The sequence below is a fragment of the Atractosteus spatula genome, chromosome 11, assembly GCF_055471065.1.
Source record: "Atractosteus spatula isolate fAtrSpa1 chromosome 11, fAtrSpa1.hap1, whole genome shotgun sequence".
Classification (NCBI taxonomy): domain Eukaryota; kingdom Metazoa; phylum Chordata; class Actinopteri; order Semionotiformes; family Lepisosteidae; genus Atractosteus; species Atractosteus spatula.
In genome coordinates this window covers 8,990,046-9,007,256 of record NC_142716.1, presented here as the reverse complement: position 1 = coordinate 9,007,256, position 17,211 = coordinate 8,990,046, and the positions used below count along the sequence as shown (strand labels likewise).

Genomic DNA, 17,211 nt, shown 5'->3' with positions numbered 1-17,211 from the left:
TTTTTCTATCTAATCTAATTATATATACATGTAAAACATGTTCGATTTGCACTTGTTTAAATAGCAGAAATACTCATTAGCTGTAGTATATCTGTGATGCTTCAGTAAACAGTGTAATGGTTTTGATGGGTAACCAATTGCAAAATTTCAGTTTCCATCTTAAAAGTCTCATTATCCTGATTCTTTAATTTACTTTGGACAGTTAATTTTACTGTAAATTGACACCTTTTAGTTTACTGAAAGAACTAAATACAAGCAACAATCTATACAAGTAATCTCACATTTAAAATATGATTTCAGAGCTATAGTGGCTTCATTTGCAATCATAGTTTATTTTCAATCCATTGCCTTAACTGAGCTGACATCCAAGATCCATGAGAATATTTATCAGTTTTTGGAACAATTGTGGGCAGTAAAAAAGCACATTTACAGTGCTAGGTGTGCATTACAGCCCAGGGATCACTAGCCCGAGTCTAGGCTAAATCATTCGTTGGGATTCCCTAGGTGGAGTTCACATCTGGACGAATGCCACTGGAGTCAATCCGGTTTAAATTGTCCAGGGCATTCTTGGCTTACTGCACACCAGTCAACCCCCATGGATTGCAGGGCAGCTGTGAGCTTGCAAAGCCACCAGCAAGCGTTGTATAAGTCCTCCATTTGAAGCTTACTACTTTAGCTGTGGACCTCACAGAGCAGAGAAGAGACGTGCAGAGTCAACTACCCCTTTCATATAAATGTGAAGATTGTAACAGAAAATGGAACTGATTGGCTATCCATAGCATGTCAAGCTTACAATGAGCTAACAAAGTTAGTTTATGTAAGTTACATCCTCAAAAGACTATTTATGCAACCTCATGCTTCACCTCTCTATGCTAATTATCCTGCTGGTGAGACTGTTCAAAAACTCAGTTTGTGTTTCATCCTACCAAATTATTTGGTTCCATTTGACATGGGAGTCAATTAGTTGCTGTTTGGAAAATTTACATCTTTTCTTTCTGAAGGTTCCCTCTTGTCCTTGAGAGTGAGTTAAGTCTCCAAACCACTTTTCTGACCACACAAGTGGGTAAAACTATCTCACATCTTCTTTCTGGTAGGGTAGCACCCATCTGCTCAGGCATTAACTTCTTGATAATGGAAGACACAGCAGAAACCGGGATGTCTAACAACTTTTACTCAAGTTGTCACTAGAGTTGTTGAGGTGAATAAGCTTTTACATTCAATCTTTCAACGGTTCTCCAACGTTTCTCATGATGGAACTGAATGCTTTGCTTTTATCTTTACTCTTTTAACCACTGGCAATCAAGGTTACCTGAACAGAATTCGCGAAACTGCAACAATGCTAAAAATGTAAAGCATTTATTTTCAAAATAAAAAGCTGCAGGCTATTTAAAAAATTATCATTACGCATTCAGAAATATAACACTGTATAATTAGAAATCTATTCTTTTTGCTGTGATTCTCTTAATGATATTCAATAATGAATTCAATATTCTTTTCATATACTATGTATTTATCACATTTTAATTCACAGATTTTCAGATCAAAGAACCTGAGACAGGCTTGGTCAGAGACAGTACTGATACTATAAGTACTAGTATGGGAGATCTCCAAGGAAACCAGGCTGCTGCTGTAAGAGTGTGTTCATGGACAAGTAGGCAGCACTCTTTTGTCTGGACAAGAATTTCCAAACCAGTGATTTAGGATCCGGTCTGAAAACAGGGTACTATTGGAGATGCTGTCCTTCAGATATAACTTTAAACCACATTCCTGACTGTTTGGTCAATAAAGCTCCCATGGTACTTGTTAAAAGAGCTGAGGTGTTACTGTATGTCCTGTATAAAATAAATTTGAAGGCTAATGTATAAACAGTCGTACTGTATGTGTTCTTTGTGCAGAAACTGATTTAGAAAATGATCTGTATTAATATAGATATTACATTATGTATGTGAAGGTAGACATCATCTTGAAATTCGTTAAAGTATAAAGTTACAGTACATATTAAGTCGTTCAAAATAACATACCTGATCAATTAGAGAATACTGGATATTGAAGCTGATAAGAATTTTAACTTGAATTTAACTAGCTAGAGGTTACCACTATCCACAAATAGTACATAAAGTTATGACTACAGAAACAAACAGAAATACGATGTTAAATTAAGACATTTAAATCTAATAGGAAATGTGTGTAACGAACAGTTCTTTCCAGACCCTATGCGGACGACACAATCCAAAGAAGTGGGGAAACACTGGGAAAACGTCATGCAGGAATACGGAGCTGAAAACAGGGGGGCGTGTCCAAAGTGCGCTGGTGCACGGGGGAGGTGTGGCCGAGGCAAACAATCCAAGAGAGTAATCCTTAGAGGGTATCCAAAAACACAAGAGTAAGTCCAAAGCCAGGAGATCCATCAAAACAAGGAATTAAAAACCATGAACCGGGTCGGAACCGGCGGACTAGGAACAGGAACAGAGGTAAAACCTTAACGGGACCAGGCGCTTCCAGGTCCCGGACTCGCATGGTGCGGAAACCAGATGCAGAGCCAGGATGAGCGTCAGCGCCTGGCTTTTAAGGTGGGCTGGGTAAAAGGGATCAGGTGCACAGAATGAAGTCTAAAGTGAAAGGGCTGGAGCACCCTTAAGGAAGGGGGACTATAATCGTGACAATGTGTTTCAGTTAGTGAACCACTAATGACAGATTTTAAGGATTCTTTTTCAAGTGTGAACTCAGATTTTGAAAGAAATATTACTGAGGCTCAACAATCACTAGTATAATGAAGTGGCATTTTGATGATTGATGAAATACTGTACATGAAGTACGAACGACAGCAAGGGTAGAATCGCACAGTGGAATGGAGCAGTAGTTAGCATTGCTGCCACTCATCATTATATACTGGGCTCATCATGGGGAACCTGGGTTCAATTCCACACCCAGAGTGCTACCTGCTTTGAGTTTAGATGTTTCCTCCTGTGTACATTTGGGTTTCCTCCAGGTGCTTTGGTTTCAACCCATATTCCAAAGACTAGTACTGTAGGTTAATCTGGGAAAACCGGCCCTGGTGTGAATGTGTGTGTGTATGTGTCTGCCTGGCGACGCACTGGCATCTCGTCCAGGGTGTACTGTGCCAGTTGCTTGCCTTGCAACCCTGAATTGGATGAAGTGGTTAGAAAAATGGATAGGGCGGTAAAATACCATGACAAAACATCTGGCCACTTTTGCTGCTTGAAGATTCAAAATTATTAAATCTCACAACACAAAAGATAACTATTCAGAGAACATTTTGAAAATAAACTCCTGAATTAGCTTCTTAAAAACCAGCGGAGGTAAACTGGTAATTGTAGATGTTTTCCTTATTTGTGCTCTCCCATGTGTAAAGGTAAACTGGATGTTTTTTAGTCTGATAAAAAGACAGGCTTATTACATTCTAAATCAGCAAAACCTCAAACAGGAAAAAAACATTATCCACAAATTTAGAGTTGATGACAAGGGACTAAGCATTATCTCTCTCTTCACTAAAGTGATAGGTATCACATGAAGTACTCCTGAAATCTGGTAAATAAAGATAAGTAGAACAGTGGTAAACACTTATTCATGAGGGAGCAATGTCTTTTCTTTATGATAGTGCTATGAAAATTTTCCAAGAATAATTCAAGATACGGCATGCAGTGAATGATTTGTGTATGGTCCCAGCTGGCTATCTTTAGTGAAGTAGTGTTAATCTCTTAAGAATGGGGGTTTTAAACAACACACATCATTTCCCCAGCAAAAAAATGACATTTAAGAGACCTATTAGAACAAAAAAAAATCAGATGCAGGAAGAACTGATTAAAATAAAGTACTTCTAAATTATTTCTGTGGATATTTAATTTTCTTTCATTACAGTTACTTAAGATAAACATTTAAAACAAAACTAAAAAAAAATCTAGAACTTCAAAGCACACGTGACTGCATGGATAGCACAGTTTAACGTGTTCCATTAAATAAAAACCTAAAGCTAATATATCTTAGCAGCAGGGCAGTTCAGAGGACAAACTGCTGCTACTGTGCCCAGATGATGTATTTTAAGATCATTATATACTGGACTTCAGATTTTATCAATTTACTTTAACCAATTTATTGTATTTTATTTCTTTGAGTCTACAGTGTGTTGAAGGGTTTTTCCTTTGGTTTCTAGCAAGGGTTTTATACCTCTGTACTAACACATAGAAAAATAAATACATAAGAATGTTTTCAAATTCACATTATTCTTGACACCACTAGTTACCTTGACAACAAGCCTACACTTACCATTGATACAAGGGTACCTGGACTATGATACCACAGTGAGCCAAAAAGTTCAAGGCAAACCAATTTACAGTATTTTACACTGAATTTAAATAAAATAGATTAGCTCCGATTACAATATATAAGGTTTAAAGAAAAATAAATTGCTATTGCAGAAAAATGATTAAATGCCTCCTTGACTCTGATAATATTGAATGATCAGCTGACTAATGCTACAATAAACTCTACATTCACACATTCACTTAGAAAATTCCTCCATCCTCAACTATTCTGATGGGGTATTCTGATACCCCATCTGGAAGGAAGACCTAAAATATAATGCCACACCACCAACGAACAAAACATTGTCAGTGTCTTTCAGGAGTTTGGATATGTGAATCAGGTCCCTCTGTATAGTAGTTCCCTAGTCATAACTAAACACTAAATACACCCCCCAGTGCAAAACATTCCTCTGAGCCCCAGAATGCTTCTGCTTGCTCTACTCTGTACTGATTCCTGAGCAGCAATATCATTTTTGTATCATGGTGACAGAATTGACAAAATTGTACACAATATTCTGAATGAGGTCTTACTAGTGCCTTACACAATTTTAACACAGCATACAGTACCTTGATTATATTAGCACAGTATAAGTTTAATTATGGATCCTAACATTTTGTTTGGTGTTTTGTGCTTCCCCACATTGTCTAAAAGATGTAACGAAACATTAAAAGGAAGACTTTTTCAAACCTAACGTCTTCAAACTTGATGTTTCCATATAGTTTCTGTATTTTCTATGTGCAAGTAAAACTCCCTGTTTAAGTACATTAAATGTGATCTGCCAGGTGTTTAGCAAATCCTGAGTTTTCTCTAAGTCCTTTTCAATTTTGCAGCTCTAGCAGTTTTTGCTAACTCTCCTAATCGAGCATCATTATCGAAACTGATTATACCAGAATCTAATTCTTAATAAATATTAAGAAGACCATTGGACCTGATACGGATCCCTGTGCTACGCCCTTAATAATAAAAAAAAACATTTGTTTTCTTTCCTCTGTTTTCTATCCAATAACCATTATTTTCCATAAATATTTATTATCATTGTTATCAGTTAGACTTGTTTCTTTCACATTATATTGTTAGTGCTTGTTAACACAGTATATTCTGTATCTTGTATCTTGTTTTGCATTTAACCACTGGCATTTAGGTTCTCTTTTTGATTTCATTCTTCATTTTTTCTTTGGATACTAGTTCTAGTTTCTAGTTTAAATATTAAACTTGTCTTGTCTTGTCTTAACAAATGCACATTCAAATCATCATAGCAACAGGCACTTACATCAACTGTCCAATTGAAATGACTAAACTTGAACATATCAGTTGCTTAAAATGCAATATTTATTTTTTGCTATCTAGATTAGGTCTTAATTATAGGGTGAAGTGGTTAGAATTATACATGCATTGATGTGTTTTATAGTATCAGATCTCTACTCTTGACTTTTCAATTTTAAACAAGCGTACACAATCATTTGTAATAAAACAAAATGGCCCAGCATTTGAAGGGGGCGAATACTTTTACAAGGCACACTACTTATTATGTATTTGCATGAATAGGAATGTACAGTGCAGAGAAAAAGTTTGTGAACCCCCAGTAAAATTATGGAAAAAGCATGGAAAATATTCAAGTCAATGAAGTGATTCTTCCCATGACTTGTTGTCTTGCCAAGACCTCCTCAAGAACAACATGGAAAATCATCCAGGAAGTCACAAAGAACCCTAGAGTAACATCTAAGGACATGCAGACCTCTGTCTCTGACAGAAATGGTGATCATACGGAGCTGGTTTAGTGCTATGAAGTCACTGTCTATAGGAACTTTAAAGCTTTAATAGACATTAGAACATAAGAATGTTTACTAACCTACTGTAGTGTGTCTGTTAGTTACAAAAGTTATGCAGTGACATCTTATTTGAACTCAGCCTTATGAAACGTGCATAATACCTTCATAATTCTATCTTCAATACAGATTATATGCATATTCTGAGAACATGCATAACCCTTTATTACTATTCTTCCAAAAGAAAATCAGGTACACGTGTTCTTACAATAAACCTAACCCTAATGCTAAATTTAATCCTAATCCCATTTCGATACCCAACTCAAACCTAAAGACATACTGTAATATGTACTTTAACAAATACACATTTACATGTTTTGTCTTTTGAATCAAGTCACAAGGGATTATGACTGTAGTCAGACTATTATTTGTAGCCTCTCTGAAGGAGTTATGCAAGTTACATGAGGCCACTTTCAAACAACGCAGAACAAAAATGTCATTGAATTTCTCTCTATTACATCTCATGAAAACTTACCTTTTCTGTCACTCAGCATTGAGCCAAAGGCACTGATGATGAAATTTGTTTTCAGATGAACAATTTGGCTCTCATCCTCAATCCAGTCACCAGCTTCATTTTCTTCTGTCCGACACAACTCCATGCTGACGATTTGGCCACCCTTTTTAATAACTCTCCGTGGAGACAGGAAAGGTAGAAACTCACACTTCTCTTCTTTTGCAAGTTCCATCTAATAGAACACATATACATAAGACATTTGATCATGTAAGGTTATGTTCAGTATAAAATCAAAATGGGACAGACATCTAAAATGGGTTTATACTGTACAGTACATCTAGCTTACAAGAAAGTGTTTTTTTTCAAATCCAGAAATGTAGATGTTTTCAGAAGTTGAAAATGTCTTCTAATACAAATGTGCATTCATCTCTCCAAACAGAAACAAATTAAAAGGCAGATATTCTATTGATAATGGGTTTTATTGTTTGGGTTTTTTTGTCTCGACATTTAAAAACTGCATTATACTGTATCACTTTGTGACCTTTTCAGCAGTGTAGCCAAACCCAATTGTCTGAGCGGCATTGCAATCTCATCACTGTTCTGTAGGCTGAATTTGATAATCAGAGCTGCTTCTCTCAACCATCCCACAACGGTACAAAAAAGCACATTAGGAAATTAAAAAGCCGTTGGCACCATTTTGCAGAGAGTGGCAAATCTGATGAGAGTTTGGCGGGACTACAGTATTGGAAACAAAGCCCTGAAGCCACCTAATGGGCAGAAAAAAATGTTTCAGAGGTGCACCAGGCTTTCCAGTTTTTCCACTAACTATGTACTTTATCCAGGGAAAGAAATGAACATGCTACAGGGATAGGACAGTTAAGTCTGAGATTTTTCTAAGGAGGATATCTTTTACTGTAGAAATTGAGTGAACAAAATAAACTTCACAGTAGTAAACTTTGTCACTGTTTAAATGTGCAGTCCAGCTGTTGTCTGTGATCATATTAAACTCTGTGGCGTAACATTTATCTCCTTTTTTATGGTAAAATATTTGTATTGTTATTTTACTGTACATCTATTATTGGCATTGCTTAATTGAACTGAGCAAAACTGGAAAGGCTTCCTTACAATATCGAATTTTCAGTTTTCAATATTTTTTCTGACACAATGGTCAATAAATTACTACAAACTAAATAAGCAAGATGGACCTTTTGACCTGGCCTGTTTTGTAATATATTTGGGCCTATTCAAACAATTCTATTCCCTGCACTTTGCTATTGATATATTCCATGATGATAATACTAACAGGCAGGTTAAAATTTCAATAGGTATTATTAAGGTAGGAAACAAGTATTGATACATACAGTGGTTAGAACTTGCCTAATGTTTGTCTCCACTAATCAGACAAATTTCATGCAATCAATGTTTTTACATACAGTATATTGTCATAAAAAGTTTCTTATTCCCGGTAAGCAGGAGGCTATCCCAGAAGCATAAGGTGGAAGGAGGAGCAACACATTGGACAGGATGCCAGTCCATCATTGGGCACACATTGAAGTCTACTTACTGCACACCTACAAGTCTAAAACCAATACTATCCGTTAACTATACTAATTTTGCTCTAATTATGTATAGTGCAGCATTTACTACAGGATACTGTTATTTTGGGTAATGGGTTTTGGTCCTTTATAAAGGATTTATTTTTATGTGGTATACATTTATTTGAGCCCTGAGCCCTTGAGCCCTTTCCTCCGAGTATAATCCTTGTTTTTTTTTTTACACAGAATCAAGTAACACACCAAGCTGAATCAATAACATACACTGCTAACAAGTATGGAAGGTGTTGGGAGAGATCTTACACAGTGATATTTTTCATTTTACACTTTATAAAGAGCATGGAAATACACTGATGTTTCTTAGTTGACTTTAGGTGTATTAACACATTAACAGACCCTTGTTAATATTTAATACATTTTAAAAGGTGAAAATGTAATCACATCACAGAAGAAAAGCCGCTTTCCAAAAACAGAATAATTTAATGTCAGAAGTACTGCCAGATTATGATCAGCACAAAGCTGATTTTTTTAAGAGAGATGTTCAGAATATGTTCAAATGTAAAAAATTAAATACAATTTTTTTTAAATATATATAACTGAAAAGGTTATTATATTAAAATATCAACCTTTTAATAAATGCCTTATTTTAAAAGCAATCCAAATTCAGAGAAGAATGTGATTAACTTGTATTCTTATTAACCGCAGCCACACTTTGACGTTTAAGTCGTCAGTGAAAATTATCACCTGATGCTTAGCTAATGCTTTTGCAGCCATTTAACACAATACATATTGAATGAATTGATTACACTTCACAGTCCAAAAGCTACAGTATATGTGTCTTGCTTTAATTTTGGATCTTGTTATCTCAGATTGAGGTATGTAGAGCCCTCTGAAGATACTCTTCATTAATGTGGAAATTTGTATTGTGTAGCTTTGCGCGGATGGGTGAAATCAGCTAGGGAAAACTTGTAGAAACTGATGATATGGCAACCCTATAATTCCACTGAGGAATTCTTTTGCTCAATTACTTGTCCTTCAGTATTTTTTCTCACCAAATAGCTGAGGTTCCTATTATTTTACCAAAGACTGTGAAGCCATATCTGAATGAATTCTACCATTCAGGAAGATGAGGTAATCAGTGATTTTTAAATATAGCAGACACATAAAAAACATCAATCTGGGAGTACCAAGATCTATGAGAATCAAGAGAGATTTTTAAGATAAGTCTGCGAAAATGCAGACAAAACTGAAAATGCTTGGTACTGACATGACATGTTGGAGAGAACCTATTCTGTTGTGTTCATGAAAGAAGTAGTCTATGCAGCAGAAGAAAAAAGAGTGTGAGAGAACAAGGAAATAAGAAGAGCTAAATGACTAAATCATTTCACAGAAGCAAAAGACCTCTTGGTCTTTCTTTCAATCTTCAATAAAGAGTTTCTGTATCCTTAAACAAAAATCACAAAATGTATCTGTCTATAGTTACAAAGTACTGTTTTCTACCAAGCAAACTGACTTGGTCTTTTCTTTTTCAAGTTGCTTCATTGAAACAGTAGTGATGTTATAACTCTGGATATCCCCCTTCCTCAATTATATTGTTTCTTTTTTTGTTTCTTGTGACATTTTGCCAGAACAACAGATCAAATGTCTTTGTTTCCTAATGAGGAAGACATATGTAGTATCATTACTTGCAGTATGTATTCCGTTCACAAATAGATGCTAGAAAAATAAAATATAACTGTACATACAGTATGTAATCCAAAACACCAACTGAAAATGGTATTGCTTTGTAGAATTTTTACTGCTATTCCTGAGATTTAGAAGCTCTTCTTAAAATAATGGTCAGAGAATCATAATGTTCAGTTTTTATTAACTAAAACAAACATATTAATAACTATAAAATCACAGTCAGCACTGCTTAGTATTTACAGCCTTTAAACATGGTTCTTCATGGTTCTTACATGTCCTTGTAAGGGAATCTAATAATTATTTTTCTGGTAATGTTAGGTCCCACATTCATTCAGCTTGAGGAAGGGTTTCAGCAATTATCAGACACCAAACTCCAAAAAGAGTATTTTACAATAATTGTGGGAATAAAGCTGTAGAAAAGCACCAGCGAGGCGTGCTGATGATACTTTAAGAGACATCTTAATAAACTGATTCATGTGGTATTAGCTCAGCAGACCAAATATTAATAAGCTTTCCCAGTTAGAGTCTGTTGACTTTTTACCTCTTCGGGGACAGCCCTGATGTTTTTAAATCCTTTTCTGAAGACCACAAATACACGCCGGGCTCCACAGCGCAATGCAGAGGTGGCGCAGTCAAAGGCAGTATCACCAGCACCCAGCACTATTACTGTGCCATGCAACGCTGGCAACTGAGAACGACAGCTACACATCCCTGAATGACAAAAGAAGGAAAAAAAAATCTGTCTGCGGAACTATTTCAGCTCAATGGTTCAAAAGATACTAATACTTAAGGCAGTGTAAAATTGCATCTTCGAGTCTGCAGACACAGCATGTCACTATCAAATTATTCTGCTTCATTGAAAGGCAGTTTTATTCCTATTTTTTTTTTCAAATGTCCTCATATAAGTAATTTCATACCCAGTACCTTTAGCAGTGCGACTTTTACTTTATCTTCGATATGGATGACTACAGAGTATATTGAATGCAGCTGATTTCAGCATCTGATATCACATCCCACTGAATCTATCAAAATCCCCTCCATTCCAATCATTCAGAATGTTTTGTACTCACTTAAAATCAAACAACGGTTTCCTATGCAGGCATCTCTAGAACATTTGCAACTTGTCTATTTTAAAAGCTTTGGCTACTATAAGAAATGGAACCACTGTCACACTATTTGTTATGGAACATACTGTAAAGCACTTATCAGGTTGTTCTCCGAAAGGCACGGTAGCTTTCTTTATTCATCCTACACACATTAAAACTTTGAAACAATCTCTTCATACAAAGTCTATTATTAGCACATTCTGCAATGAAAATTATATATATATATATTCCCTGCACATTTCACTGAATTATTATATTCTTTAGCATGAATTATTGTGACATTAAAGTTAAACATAAAATATAAGGTGTGATTTTCATGTTCAATTCGATGCGCTATGAGGGGAATTTCCCTTTCAACAAAGAAAGCTGAGTTTTTATATTTTGAGCCATAAATCATCACGGGTGAAATTGTGTGCTCTAAGTAAGATGTAAGATTAAAAGGTGAGGATCACTTTTTAATATATTTTTACTCTATTCTTCTAAAAGTAGGTGTGTTGTAAATAAACTGACCAAAATAATTGTTGCCACACCTCTGAAAAAAACAAAACAATCCATTTCCATTACGGAAAATGTAAACAAAGATCATCACCAAAATCACATTAGCTATATGGATATAGATATAAATGAAAACATATACAGTAATTAACGTTTCTATGTGTATGTTTCTGTGTGTTCAAATAATATTTTTATATGATCTCTCTCTCTTTTAATTCTTAGTAAGGTTAGAACTTGTCTCTCTTGCTTGTTAGGCAAACATAGTATACACTGAAATCTGCAACTGATACTTACAGTATAACCTGTGAGACAATGTTAGTCAATTAGTATTTTGTTTTCAAAGAACAAAGATCTGGGGGAGGGAGCTGGGCTGCCTTCTGTCAAGGTTGTACTGTGCTTTCTCCCTGTGTTTTGGGGAGAAGTTGTGTTTCGGAAAGACATGCTATTTATTTGTGTTTATTGGCGCCCCTAAATTCTCCCTGTGTGTCTCTTCGTTGTGTCCTGCAATGTATTACTGTCCCATCCGGGCTGTAGTACTGTCTTTTGGGACAGACTCTGGGTTGCAGCAACCTTTATCAAGAATAAGCAGCTTTCTGATGATGGATGGATGAATGAAATAACAGATCTGACACCACTTCACACACTCCTTGCAGTGCATGGCTTTAATATCTTTGCAAAAGATGTGAGATCTTCTGAGGCTAGAGATAGCTGGAATGCGGCAGTGGAGCCATTAGCTAGCCTACATCTTTGTTTTTGTTTTGTTAGTCACTGTAACCACTCTTTCAAGTGTCTGTTGTCTTTGTTGATTCCCACTGTGTTGTGTTTTTTTTCTAGAAGCATTAGCTACTCTTTTTCTTTTGATAAAGTACGTTCATGTTAACCAGTGCTGCTGCTGATTTCTTCCTTACTGCTTCTATACTTCAGTTGCCCTTTTTTCTTAACTAGGTGACACTGAAAGCACAATGTAATGTCCAATTAGCCTGCCACACTGTGAAAACGAATCAACTTTACATGCTCTTTTTTCTTTTGCTTTTCATTTCACAAATTTGAAATCACATTTTCAGATAGGCATCTGAGCTACACTACCCTTGGTATAAGACAAATTTAGCACATTAAAGCCACTCTTCCCTTGAAGACCTTATTATACCCTCCATGCATGCAGGCACACAATCTGATGAAAATCGTACAGGTTGATTTGAATAGCTAGATACTGTACAAACACTTTAGCTGTGCCTGTATTTTAGAGTTAAAGTATAACAATGTCATTACAAAGTATTTCAGAAATCCACTGTAATCACAATTTTACTACCCATGTTAAATTGACCACTTATGCCTTTTTGACTCTGTATTAGTTTCATTTGGCCTATTTTTATTTAAAATGTAGGAAATCAGTTCTTGATGTTTCGAGAGCTATAGACAAACAAATAAAAAACTTCATATATCTTAATTGATTTCAGAACACATTGCATTACGTTTTCCAAACTCCCTGCTCACACAAAAACGTCTGTCCCTTTCTTGATAAATACATTGAAAGGGAATCTATTATATGTCTTTCTCATAGACAAGAAAACAAATGGCACATCTGGTTTAGAAAGGTAACTGATATGAGTTATCATTCTAGCAAAATTCTATACAGTACATCATGTTTCAGTAAAATAATGAAGATTTGATGTGTTGTATTGGTTTTCCCGAAACATAAATTGTGAAGGGCAAAAACTATGCCCTTTTTTAGTTCAGTTTAGAGAAATACAATTTTTTATGGAAGAAAGAGAAAAAATAATCTTTGCATGACAGCTCTTTGTAGAGCGTCTTACACAGTGTGTTCCTTTCTTGCTAAACACGCTATACTGTACTTTCTTCCTCCTTTTCTAGAGATAAAACATGCAGAATTCCAATTTAAATTCTGTATTCTTTATTTCAGCACATTTAGTCAAGCTTTACCTGGTTTGCTGGCCTTGGCAACCAATGGCAGGAAGTCTTTAGAAGTATAAAAACCTTCTTCCATTGTCAGTCCTTCAAAGATTTTGTGTCTGTTTGGCTCTGGCAAACCTGTTCAAACATTGCGACAATGATTCCTTTGAACATCACATGATGGCATTTACTTTTTAGCTGTGAAATTGTTTTTTTATAGCTGTTATTAGACAAAATAATTTCTATTTCAGTAATTTGGGGAAATTATAAAGATAGCCATTTAAAAAGAAAACTAAAAGGCAGGAATTAAAATTATAACTCAAAATGAACTTAAACCTTTATGATTAACCCTTAAAAATAAATTGTTTTCAGATAAAATACATACATATTCAAATGATAATAAACCAAAGAAAATAATGACAAATTGATTTGTCATTTGTCATAAACCTCATCAATCTTGTTTATTTTATTGTGAATATTTGTATTATTTTTTGGTACACATTACGTAAAGCATTTCAAGTCTTTTACATAACCTATTTGTAGAAATAAAAATCTATCAGATTGAATACATAATAAAAAGCAAATGGAAAACCAATGATTATTTTTTAATCAAAGTCATCGTTTCACTGTAATTGGATTTAAAAGTAGAATAGCTCCTCTCTATCATCCCCTTAAACAGAAAAAAAAACATCCAACAATTGTAAGGAAGGAAAAAACAAAACAAGAAGCAGTCAGTCACTCATCTGTCTGCTGCACACGTCTCAGACTAAAAACCTATCATTAATGCATTTTGTACGGTGGGTCTATTGAGTGAGGCTGGCAATTAAAGTTCTTCTTTTCCAGTGCCTGTTGTTTGACCTGTGAAGAAGCAACCTATCACATATCCATTAATTATTTCTACCTGATGGGCTTTGCTTGCCAGCACATGTGGGTATATCTCCTGTCCAGGTGCTTGAGGTCTACACCCACCTGTTCTCTGGTCCCCCAGAGCCAGGGTCCCTCAGAAAGAGTTAACAGCCTAGAGCTGTCTGACCAACTCACTGTAACCTCCATAATCAATAATATGTGTAACTTGTAAGTGCACAGTTGAGCAGAATGCAAGCCTTGCCCTATCCTCGTTAACCACATTGAGCTCTGATACTACAACCTACTCCCTCGTGTCTGCTGTGATCAATTTTAATTTCCTGACCAGGAATAAAACAACACAGCATCCCCCCCCCCCCTCCACTACCAACAACGACGACAACCCTATACCCACCACCCACAACAACTAAACCCCCTCCCTTCCTTTTCTGAATTCATTTATGGAGGATGTTTTAGATTTATGTCGGCAGTGAAAATGGAAGAATTAATTCAAACAGCTGCATTCTCTCTCTCTCCATTCACACTATACAGTATGTAGTTTAGATAACTATTAGAAATGGTATAAAGGAGGATCTTGGGGGAATATGTATTTTCATTTCTTTTTGTGCTATCCTCTTACATGTTTTCATTTCTAGTATGAATGATATATATATATACAAATGAATTTAATTACAAGAATATAAAATAACCAAATAAATAGAAAAGACTCCAAAAATGTACTGCATACTGTATGTCATAGAAAAGTTAAAGGAAAACATCTAAGCAAACAAAACAAATCAATCAAGCTTAGTACTGATATGATATTTTAGTTGCTGGAACCCCAAAAAAGACTTTTAACAATAGTAAAATCTACTAGCTAAAAAATAATTTATTCAGGACAATCTGTCTGCTGAGTACCTACAACACCTAGTAATCTGGATCATGAGTTCATTTTCTGAAAGTTAATTTAAACTTTCGTATTTTTTCTCTTCTCATTTGACACTGGAGATGAAGCTGATTAAATATTTAGTTGTTTTGTGTGCAATCCATAAATGTTAATTAACTTGAGGGTGGAGGTGAAATCATTACAATTTCACAAGAAATTGCATTACAAGAGTTAAGGATGAGCTACTATTTTATTTCAGACTGAACTCTTGTCTTTTCTCACATTTGTTTAGAAATGGAAGACAAGAGAGATCTTAGCTGTTCATAACCCAGCTCAAAGAACATTAAGATTTAAAAGACAAGTTCTTTGATTTTTTAATAAATGAGCATCTCATTGAGACTTTGTCTTACAATGTTGATTTCACTGACATTAACTAATAAAACATAAAATGCATCATTAACACTACAAAACAATTGTTTTTACTTAAAAAACTGATAGGTTTTGTAAATTAAATGAAACTGTGCAAATGAAAATTCACTTTTCTCTCCAAAGGTTCACCAGATAATTGACAATTAAAAACAATTTGCTTAAATACAATAATAAGAGGAAACAGACAGGGAAACAGACAGATGAACATAAACTGAAACTAAAAGTGAGGTGCCCTTAATTTCTTTTTGCCGCGTTTCAAAATGAAAAAAAGTAAAAATAGCTATTTAACAAAGCATTCAAACATCTTACAAAAATCAAATCTTTCTTCAAAACTGCAAATTTCAAATTATTTTATGTTTAAGCAGGTCTTTTTAATTCTGTGCTAAGCAAAATATTGCACATTTAGGTTTTGCAATACTGTAAAAAGAAAGGAGGCAATCTTGTCTGCCAGCTTTATTTTAATTAAAGTTTAAACTGAGCCATTATAGTCTTTACCTATTGGGCATACAGTACTGTATTGTGGAATGGTAACACATTATTTAAATAGTTTGAAGTTAACAATGTAACTGTGTTATTTAATTTACAATGCTGTTTTATTCAAAATTCTTTGAATTTTCAAAGATAATTTCAGTTTTCCTCCAGTGCAAACTTTGATTAATTTTTGTCTATCAAAAAAGATCTCAGAACAAATCCCAAAAGTATGTTTAAGTGAAGAACATGTTCATATTGCTTTTATTTTCTACACTTGCATACAGTGGCTTATTATCCTCATGCTTATTCATAAACATTCAGAAAATGTAAGAGCAAATCCTGATCTGTAGGAGAAATTTGGAAACATTATTTAAATTTAAACATACAGTACAGTGAAACTGAGTAATAAGCATCTATTAGCCTGCGTGATATGTACAATTTTATAGATTATTGACAGTGTTCCTTTTATGGTCCTGGATTATTACTTAGATATGACATTTGTGTTTGCTATTTCTATAACATAAATATAAGCTCAAAACATTAAAAAAAACTCAATATTTTACCAATATATCACATATTATTTGCCAGCTATCAAGAACTGGTTTACAGTGTGTGTTTTTCTACATATCAATGCTTTCAGCACACTTATTTATAATTCAGTAACAGGGGAACTCTTGTTTTATTCTATAGGTACAGTAATTTCAGAGAGTTGGTCATTCTTAGACTGACAATAATTGATTGCATTATACACATGCATTGTGTTATTCTGAGATATTTAAATTAAAAATAATACGACTTCAAGTTAAGAATTGTTAAACATAAAAAACGATATTTCACACATCATAACCTAGACTTTAAACCAACCTATTATTAATCATGTGCTCCATTTATCTTATGACCATACAGTAAGTGAATCTCCATTAAAATTCATGATTGAAACTCAAACCACCATCCCATGTGCCATGGTTCATGACATATAATTTAACTCTGTTTGCACTTAACTGACCTTTATGACCCTCAGAATGGAACCTCAAAGGCCACAACTTAGAATCTCATACGCCTAAATCTGACTTGATGTAGTACTAGTTGAATACAGCTAAAATGTCATCACATTAGATATCAGACTGTACTGCTTTATAAAAGAGGTTGCAAATTCCTTCTACACAAGCTGTACATTCATGCCTTTTACTATAAGCTGTAAAGTTTCCAAAAAGATCTCAAAAGGGGG

At 34.7% G+C, this 17,211-nt stretch overlaps 1 protein-coding gene across 2 annotated transcripts in view; it reads right to left on the bottom strand.

Moving 5' to 3' along the window:
- Positions 1-17,211, bottom strand: part of LOC148823476 (dihydropyrimidine dehydrogenase [NADP(+)]-like) — a 196,243-nt gene that overhangs the window by 105,382 nt on the left and 73,650 nt on the right. Inside the window, exons 9-11 of one of the 2 annotated variants that reach the window (XM_088927918.1) lie at positions 13,385-13,492; positions 10,384-10,553; positions 6,625-6,835 (exon numbers count right to left, since the gene is read on the bottom strand). In XM_088927918.1, the coding sequence (XP_088784044.1) occupies positions 6,625-6,835; positions 10,384-10,553; positions 13,385-13,492 (489 nt within the window). The remainder of the gene's footprint in view (positions 1-6,624; positions 6,836-10,383; positions 10,554-13,384; positions 13,493-17,211) is intronic. The other variant, XM_088927919.1, reaches the window with a different exon arrangement.